Source organism: Acipenser ruthenus, unplaced genomic scaffold (genome assembly GCF_902713425.1).
Source record: "Acipenser ruthenus unplaced genomic scaffold, fAciRut3.2 maternal haplotype, whole genome shotgun sequence".
NCBI lineage: Eukaryota > Metazoa > Chordata > Actinopteri > Acipenseriformes > Acipenseridae > Acipenser > Acipenser ruthenus.
Window position 1 is genome coordinate 22,983 of NW_026708235.1, and position 9,518 is coordinate 32,500.

The window sequence follows — 9,518 nt, forward strand, 5'->3', positions numbered from 1 at the left end:
CCATCCCTGGTATTAGCATGTTTTCACCTTGCAAACAGATGCTCGCTACATCAGGCACAGCAGGTAAGATGCTATTGAATGAATTTGCTTGCTGCACATTCACTTCTATTGCAAGTTGATGTGTATGCATTATTAGGCGGACGTTTTCTGCAGCTGCAGTTACATGCCATTTCAAAACGATTCAGCTTCCCGTTTTTCGTCCGTCCCGACTTCCTTTCCTCCCCCCTCTCTTTCTTTCTCTCTCTCTCTCTCCCTCTCTCTCTCGACGACACAAATTTCAAAACTTTTTGTATTTCAGCGTTACTTACTGGCGCTGTCCCTTTAAAACGGGATTCTAGTGACGTCATGGGACTCGCCCCTACCCAGGTTCCAAAACGGGGGCGGGCGGCTGCGGAGAAAGTCCCACCCTCCCCGGTTGATTGGGTGAAAGGACCGTCGACTGGGGCCAACTCTTTGTTTTATTGGCCGAGCAGCTCTTCCATCACTCGCTTCAGGACTGGAAGCGAGGCTGGCCGGAGTTTCTGGGCTCTGAACTCTGCCATGTTGGGTTAAGGGAGGGTTTTAAACACTGTAATTAAAAAATAAATATAAATAAATACAATAAAAATAAAAAAAAAATTTTTATTGCGTAATTAGTTCTGTGTGTGTCGTACACGGATAAGGACGGGTTGCGAAGTTTCACTTGGTTTTTTTTTCAAAAGTGAACTTTTATTTTTTTTTTTTTTTTAATTTTTAATGTTTTTATGTAAAGTTATAAGCAGCAATGGACGGCGCGGTTACCTCAGGTTAGTTATATAGATATATAGACAGATAGATAGATAGATATTAGGACACAACGACCGTGATAAACGGTTTATTATTGTATTTTAAAAACATTTGCGTGTGTGTTTACATTCATTTAAAAGCGCGTTGTTGTGTTTTTTAAGTCAGATGTTAGTCTATCTGTTTTTATAAGCCTATTATTATTATTATTATTATTATTATTATTATTATTCCGGCGGTATATTGCTCGGTTAGAAGTGTCTAAATGTTTTTCCTCCCTGTCGTTGTGAAAATGTTACGGATTTTTTTTTTTTTTAAATATCGATTGTCGCGGTTAACTTGTAATAAAACGAACTGGAATGATAGTAAAATGATATAAATAAGGACAGAAGTAAACGGCATGTTTTATTTTGGGTCTTGCGTGTAAATGTTCTCGTGTAATTTCTATCTGATCGCTGCCAGCTCTACACACCGGGCTTTATTTACATGTAGGCCTCGGCCCCGTCGTGTTTTATTCACACGATCGCTGTTGTAATTATTATATTACGATGTGCGCCGGGATAGATGCCGATTTAAAACTGCATTTCTTAACGTGTCCACTGCTTTACATTGTAATAATGATTATATTATTGCGAGTTTGAGACCTGTTTTAACCCGGACTGTACCGCACGGTCATGGAGACCGGCTCGTTCAGACTGGACGTCGTCTTTCTTTATCCTCTCTAACACTAGAAGATTTCACATTTCACATGGGTGTATTTTAACCAGGAGTGCGGTGCTTGTGAGATTTCATTTCAACGCGGTCCCTGACAAAACATCGTCCTTAATATTAATAATGTTATTAGGGTTCGCTCCACTTGAGGGGCAAATCCATCGACGTGTAAAAATGCGCCTGTATTCACTGGAGCGATTCTACAGCACGCCAGACATCATGATGTACAGGAGATCTATCTATCTATCTATCTATCTATCTATCTATCTATCTAGAATCTCTATATCTCTATCTATCTATCTATCTAGAATCTCTATCTGTCTATCTATCTCTCTCTCTATCTATCTATCTATCTATCTAGAATCTCTATATCTCCTATCTATCTGTCTCTCCCTCTCTCTCGCTCTCTCCCTCTCTCTATCTATCTATCTATCTATCTATCTATCTATCTATCTAGAATCTCTATATCTCTATCTATCTATCTGTCTCTCTCTCTCTATCTATATATATATATATATATAATCTATATCTCTCTCTCTATCTATCTATCTATCTAGAATCTCTATATCTCTGTCTATCTATCTGTCTCTCTCTATCTCTATCTATCTATCTATATATATAGTATCTCTATCTCTCTCTCTCTCTCTCTCTCTCTCTCTATCTATCTATCTATCTATCTATATATAGAATCTCTCTCTCTCTCTCTCTCTCTCTCTCTATCTATCTATCTATCTATCTATATATATATATAGAATCTATATCTCTCTCTCTCTCTCTCTCTCTCTCTGATCTCTACATCTCTATATCTATATATATATATATATCTATGTATATTATGTGCTCGGATCAGTATCTTGCAATGCAGAAACGAGCGAAGATCTGAAACGGAGCTGATGCTTTTAAATCATGAATCAGTCATTTAAAACCGATTCATTTTGTGATGTGTTTATTGATGTGTGTGTGTGTGTGTGTTACATTTGTACACGCTGCTTAGTATCGCTGTGTCTTCAGGTGCAGGCTGACAAGCGCTGTTATCTGATGTTCATTCAATTATTTAGATGAGCTCGCTGGTTTATTGATTTATTTATTAGATTTTAATCACTGCGCTTGTTTTAGTATTGTGTGGTTTACTGCTCGTGCAGGACTGGGAAGTCGGAGCGGCAGTACACCGCATTCGCCAGGCGGTGGCGCTGTAGAGCCCGGTAAAGGCACGATTTCTAAACGGGAGTGTTGGATTCGGGTATCTGAAAAACAATTTTTGTCTAAACGTAAAAAAAAAAAGTTATCGGTAACGTGCAAGTTAAAAACCTCTAGTTTTAATTCTCGAGTGACTGTGCAGTGTAAGGCTATTGTATTAAACATTCATAGGGATGGGAATCAGACTCCTATTGCACAGGAGTGTCACCCAGTCCAGGTTTTACTACCAGCTTGATCAGCCCCAGTGTGTCTAGGTAACAAGCTCAGGTGTGTCTGATTATTAAACTCCCAGTGAAACCAGGACTGGATCACACTGCTGTGCAACGGGAGTCCTACAAGTTACCTAGTATGTTTCTGTGTTTGCAGCTGTGATTTTATTTTTGCCTGAGTAATTGAGAATATTTTGAGTAATCGTATTACAGAATGCAATTCTAATTGTGATCCGGGCAGCATCAACCTAACAGAATCTCATTGTAACTGGAATTACAATTTCAGGAACAGTGCTGCTGTCCTCGTCATTGTAATTGAGTGTGCCTGTATCTAACCCCCCTCCCTTCTCTCTCTCTTCTGCGTCTCATCAGACATGGCCTCGGACGTCCCGTCGCTGGGTGTTGCCCCCGGTAAACAGGGCGCGGAGAGCCAGGCCGGGGGGGCTGTCGTCGCTCAGAGGGGACCCAAGAGACGGGCACCGTGAGTACGGGGAAGCGTTTCAGCGTCGCGCACTCAGTTTTTAAAATCCTGTTCTGTTGTTGTTGATGTTGCTGGGACGGAAATGAGAGTCCCGTTTGCGGAGCAGTTTGATCCATTCCTGGTTTTATTGCGAATTTCATCCCACATCTGAGCTTGTTGCTTAGAGGCACTGGGGCTGATCAAACTCCTAGTAAAACCTGGACTGGGTGAAGCGACCGCTATGCAAGGGGAGTCTTATTCCCACCTGTTTGTTTGTTTGTTTGTTTGTTTGTTTCCCAGCCTTGACTTCGATGACGACGATGACGAAGGTGACGGAAACAACAAATTATTCAGGTGGGTTGAAAATTGACCCGTGTGGAGAAATTCAGAGACGAGTCTAGAACAGCACCGGCCCAAAAACAGCTCCATCTGGGGAGATTTATCAAAAATGAATAAATAATTGAAGAGGCAGATTGTCCAGCTTCTCAATGACTGTGTTACAATCCACGGCTGGAACGCGGGGGCACTCCCTACAGTGTGACACGTTTCCATGCTGGGGTTGTGATTGATTGATGATTGATTGATTGATTGATTGTCTGCTCTTGCTGCAGGTGTGAGGATGACCAGGGTGGCAGCAATGACAAGGAAAGGTTTGCCAGGTACGGGCGATTTTAGAAAAGCTCTTACAAGTGTGTCCCAATAGTGAAAACACAGCACAGAGAGATACAGCACAGAGTGATACAGCACAGAGAGGTGTGGTAAAGCATAGGGAAGCATTGTAAAGCACAGAGAGGTCTGGTAAAGCATAGGGAAGCATTGTAAAGCACAGAGAGGTCTGGTAAAGCATAGGGAAGCATTGTAAAGCACAGAGAGGTCTGGTAAAGCATAGGGAAGCATTGTAAAGCACAAAGAGGTCTGGTAAAGCATAGGGAAGCATTGTAAAGCACAGAGAGGTCTGATAAAGCATAGGGAAGCACAGAGAGGTCTGGTAACTTCTTGACATATTACCAGTAAGATGGATGATAAGATCACATGATCATTTTAGTGATGGACTAGTTTGTTAAAAAACAAAATAAATAAATCATTAGATCGAGAGATTTATTCCAGGAATGAAAATAAGACTCCTATTGCATTGCAGTTTAATCCGTTACTGGTTGACTGTCCTGCGCGCGTGTGTGTGTGCGTGCGTGCGTGCTTGTCCACATGTGTGTCAGGGTAACGCTGTCCTCTCCTCGTGTCTCGCTGTGTGTGTGTGCGTGTCTCGATGTGCGTGTCAGAGCACGCGTGTGTCAGGGTAACCCTCTCCTCTCCTCGTGTCTCGCTGTGTGTGTGTGCGTGTCAGAGCGCGTGTGTGTCAGGGTAACCCTCTCCTCTCCTCGTGTCTCGCTGTGTGTGTGTGCGTGTCAGAGCGCGTGTGTGTCAGGGTAACGCTCTCCTCTCCTCGTGTCTCGCTGTGTGTGTGTGCGTGTCAGAGCGCGCGTGTGTCAGGGTAACGCTCTCCTCTCCTCGTGTCTCGCTGTGTGTCAGGGTAACCCTCCTCTCCTCGTGTCTCGCTGTGTGTGTGTGCGTGTCAGAGCGCGCGTGTGTCAGGGTAACGCTCTCCTCTCCTCGTGTCTCGCTGTGTGTCAGGGTAACCCTCTCCTCTCCTCGTGTCTCGCTGTGCGTGTCAGAGCGCGCGTGTGTCAGGGTAATCCTCTCCTCGTGTCTCGCTGTGTGTGTGTGTGCGTGTCAGAGCGCGCGTGTGTCAGGGTAACCCTCTTCTCTCCTCGTGTCTCGCTGTGTGTGTGTGCGTGTCAGAGCGCGTGTGTGTCCGGGTAACCCTCTTCTCTCCTCGTGTCTCGCTGTGTGTGTGTGCGTGTCAGAGCGCGTGTGTGTCAGGGTAACCCTCTCCTCTCCTCGTGTCTCGCTGTGTGTGTGTGCGTGTCAGAGCGCGTGTGTGTCAGGGTAACGCTCTCCTCTCCTCGTGTCTCGCTGTGTGTCCGGGTAACGCTCTCCTCTCCTCGTGTCTCGCTGTGTGTCAGGGTAACCCTCTCCTCTCCTCGTGTCTCGCTGTGTGTCCGGGTAACGCTCTCCTCTCCTCGTGTCTCTGCAGAGAGAACCACAGTGAGATTGAACGGCGTCGGCGCAACAAGATGACCGCGTACATCACGGAGCTGTCGGACATGGTGCCCACGTGCAACGCCCTGGCACGCAAACCAGACAAGCTGACCATCCTGCGCATGGCCGTGTCACACATGAAGTCCCTGCGCGGCACGGGCAACACGGGCACCGATGGCAGCTACAAACCATCCTTCCTCACCGACCAGGTCAGAGTCTCTCTCACACTAACTGCTCTGCAATTGGAGTCTGATTCCCTCCGAGTCTCTCTCACACTAACTGCTCTGCAATCGGAGTCTGATTCCCTCCGAGTCTCTCTCACACTAACTGCTCTGCAATTGGAGTCTGATTCCCTCCGAGTCTCTCTCACACTAACTGCTCTGCAATTGGAGTCTGATTCCCTCCGAGTCTCTCTCGCACTAACTGCTCTGCAATTGGAGTCTGGTTCCCTCCGAGTCTCTCTCACACTAACTGCTCTGCAATTGGAGTCTGGTTCCCTCCGAGTCTCTCTCACACTAACTGCTCTGCAATTGGAGTCTGATTCCCTCCGAGTCTCTCTCGCACTAACTGCTCTGCAATTGGAGTCTGATTCCCTCCGAGTCTCTCTCGCACTAACTGCTCTGCAATTGGAGTCTGATTCCCTCCGAGTCTCTCTCACACTAACTGCTCTGCAATTGGAGTCTGATTCCCTCCGAGTCTCTCTCACACTAACTGCTCTGCAATTGGAGTCTGATTCCCTCCGAGTCTCTCTCACACTAACTGCTCTGCAATTGGAGTCTGGTTCCCTCCGAGTCTCTCTCACACTAACTGCTCTGCAATTGGAGTCTGGTTCCCTCCGAGTCTCTCTCACACTAACTGCTCTGCAATTGGAGTCTGATTCCCTCCGAGTCTCTCTCACACTAACTGCTCTGCAATTGGAGTCTGATTCCCTCCGAGTCTCTCTCGCACTAACTGCTCTGCAATTGGAGTCTGATTCCCTCCGAGTCTCTCTCACACAAACTGCTCTGCAATTGGAGTCTGATTCCCTCCGAGTCTCTCTCGCACTAACTGCTCTGCAATTGGAGTCTGATTCCCTCCGAGTCTCTCTCACACTAACTGCTCTGCAATTGGAGTCTGGTTCCCATTCCTACACTGTGTGTCTCTATCTAATGCCCTGTGTCCCCCGTCCCCCCCCCCCCCCCTCACAGGAGCTGAAGCACCTGATTCTGGAGGCTGCGGATGGCTTCCTGTTTGTGGTGTCGTGTGAGACGGGCCGGCTGGTGTACGTGTCGGACTCGGTCACGCCGGTTCTGAACCAGCAGCAGTCGGACTGGTTCGGCAGCTCCCTGTACGAGCAGGTCCACCCCGAGGACGTGGACAAGCTGAGAGAGCAGCTGTGCACGAGCGAGAGCGCCATGACAGGTACACAGCCTCTCTGTGCTTTACAATGCTTCCCTATGCTTTACCAGACCTCTCCGTGCTTTACAATGCTTCCCTATGCTTTCCCAGACCTCTCTGTGCTTTACAATGCTTCCCTATGCTTTCCCAGACCTCTCTGTGCTTTACAATGCTTCCCTATGCTTTACCAGGCCTCTCTGTGCTTTACAATGCTTCCCTATGCTTTACCAGACCTCTCTGTGCTTTACAATGCTTCCCTATGCTTTACCAGACCTCTCTGTGCTTTACAATGCTTCCCTATGCTTTACCAGACCTCTCTGTGCTTTACAATGCTTCCCTATGCTTTACCAGACCTCTCTGTGCTTTACAATGCTTCCCTATGCTTTACCAGACCTCTCTGTGCTTTACAATGCTTCCCTATGCTTTACCAGACCTCTCTGTCCTTTACAATGCTTCCCTATGCTTTACCAGACCTCTCTGTGCTTTACAATGCTTCCCTATGCTTTACCACACCTCTCTGTGCTTTACAATGCTTCCCTATGCTTTACCAGACCTCTCTGTGCTTTACAATGCTTCCCTATGCTTTACCACACCTCTCTGTGCTTTACAATGCTTCCCTATGCTTTACCACACCTCTCTGTGCTTTACAATGCTTCCCTATGCTTTACCATGCTTTCACTGTGCTTTATTACACTTTGCTGTGCTTTTACAGTGGGGAATCTCTCATAAGGGTTGGTTAGTTTTTGGATGCTGTCTCTATAATGGCTCAATGCTGTTTCCTGCGCAGGGCGAGTCCTGGACCTCAAGACTGGCACAGTGAAGAAGGAGGGCCAGCAGTCCTCCCAGAGGATGACGTTGGGGTCCCGACGCTCCTTCATCTGCAGGATGAGGTGAGGGGGGCGGGGGCAGGGGCAGGGGGGCATTGAGGTAGGATGGGGTCCTTGCATTGTACATTGATCCCATTCAGCAGTGTGATCCAGTCCTGGTTTCACTGTGAGTTTAATGATCAGACACACCTGATCTTGTTACCTGTCCTAGACACACTGGGGCTGATCGAGCTGGTATTTTCCTGTGTTTCTCTGCAGGTGTGGAAACTGTCCCGTGGAGCCCGCCTCTGTGAACAGACTGAGCTTCCTGCGCAACAGAAACAGGTGAGAATGGACTTTATTCAGTACATGTGTCTGTCTGTCTGTCTGTGTCTCTATCTGTCTGTCTGTCTCTCTATCTGTCTGTCTGTGTCTCTCTATATGCCTGTCTCTGTCTAACAGGGTTGAATAGGGGCTATAACTGCAGTGTACAGAAATGAAAAGGTTTGATTTGACATGGACACACAAGTTTAAATGATTAGTGTGTATATATATATATATATATATTCATGTTTCAGGAAAAGTAAACGCAGTGAAGTAAACCTGTAAATCTTTAAGTTTTTTGTGCTGCCCCTTCACGTGGGCCTGTGTTTGCCCCGTGGCTCTGAGCGCTCGTTTGCTTGTCTTGTAGGAGTGGTCTGGGTCCAGTTAAGGACGGGGAGCCCCAGTATGTGGTGGTGCACTGCACTGGATACATCAGGTCCTGGCCCCCTGCTGGCACGTAACCAAATTACTCACTTCTCATTGCTGTACAACCTATCTTCATTTATAGATATATTTTCATGTCTAGTTGACAAGGTTCCCTTGGTTGAAAATAATAATGTGGCAGAGATGGGAATCAGACTCCCGCTGCACAGCAGTGTGATCCAGTCCTGGTTTCACAATAGGAGTCTGATTCCCATCCCTGATGTGATCTCCAGCACCAAATTACATAAATACAGCTTGTCCTGATTTTTCTCAAATTAATTTTGGTACTGAATGGGTTAATAACTGTTTGTTTGTTTGTTTGTTTGTTTGTTTGTTTGTTTGTTTGTTTGTTCAGGAATCTCGTTGCCGGAGGAGGAGTCGGATGCTGTGCAGGGCAGTAAGTTCTGTCTGGTGGCAATCGGCAGACTGCAGGTGAGACCCACATTATTATTATTATTATTATTATTATTATTATTATTATTATTATTATTATTATTATTATTATTATTATTACTGATGCATTTAGCAGACGCCTTTATCCCAGGCGACTCACACAGGTGTCACAGGGCAGCACAGGGTTACAATGCAAGCTTCATATTTAAATACAGTGTAGTTTACAGCAAGTGCAAATAATAACACTACTAGAATACAATATGAACTAGGATGCTATGTATAATAATAACACTACTAGAATACAATATGAACTAGGATGCTATGTATAATAATAACACTACTAGAATACAATCTGAACTAGGATGCTATGTATAATAATAACACTACTAGAATACAATCTGAACTAGGATGCTGTGTATAATAATAACACTACTAGAATACAATATGAACTAGGATGCTATGTATAATAATAACACTACTAGAATACAATATGAACTAGGATGCTGTGTATAATAATAACACTACTAGAATACAATATGAACTAGGATGCTATGTATAATAATAACACTACTAGAATCCAATATGAACTAGGATGCTACGTATAATAATAACACTACTAGAATACAATATGAACTAGGATGCTATGTATAATAATAACACTACTAGAATACAATATGAACTAGGATGCTCTGTATAATAATAACACTACTAGAATACAATATGAACTAGGATGCTGTGTATAATAATAACACTACTAGA

The 9,518-nt window shown here is 45.1% G+C and overlaps 1 protein-coding gene across 7 annotated transcripts in view; it reads left to right on the forward strand.

The window, feature by feature from the left end:
* The first annotated feature begins 492 nt into the window (after positions 1-492).
* LOC117395638 (aryl hydrocarbon receptor nuclear translocator-like) overlaps positions 493-9,518 on the forward strand; it is a 15,106-nt gene continuing 6,080 nt past the window's right edge. For 5 of the 7 annotated variants that reach the window (XM_059020428.1, XM_059020429.1, XM_059020430.1 and 2 more), the window contains exons 1-10: positions 494-785; positions 3,252-3,360; positions 3,640-3,693; positions 3,951-3,998; positions 5,432-5,645; positions 6,624-6,837; positions 7,601-7,703; positions 7,899-7,964; positions 8,311-8,396; positions 8,722-8,798. In XM_059020428.1, the coding sequence (XP_058876411.1) occupies positions 764-785; positions 3,252-3,360; positions 3,640-3,693; positions 3,951-3,998; positions 5,432-5,645; positions 6,624-6,837; positions 7,601-7,703; positions 7,899-7,964; positions 8,311-8,396; positions 8,722-8,798 (993 nt within the window). In that variant the 5' untranslated portion in view covers positions 494-763. Of the gene's footprint in view, positions 786-3,251; positions 3,361-3,639; positions 3,694-3,950; positions 3,999-5,431; positions 5,646-6,623; positions 6,838-7,600; positions 7,704-7,898; positions 7,965-8,310; positions 8,397-8,721; positions 8,799-9,518 lie in introns of all 7 variants that reach the window. The other 2 variants (XM_059020432.1, XM_059020434.1) reach the window with 2 other exon arrangements.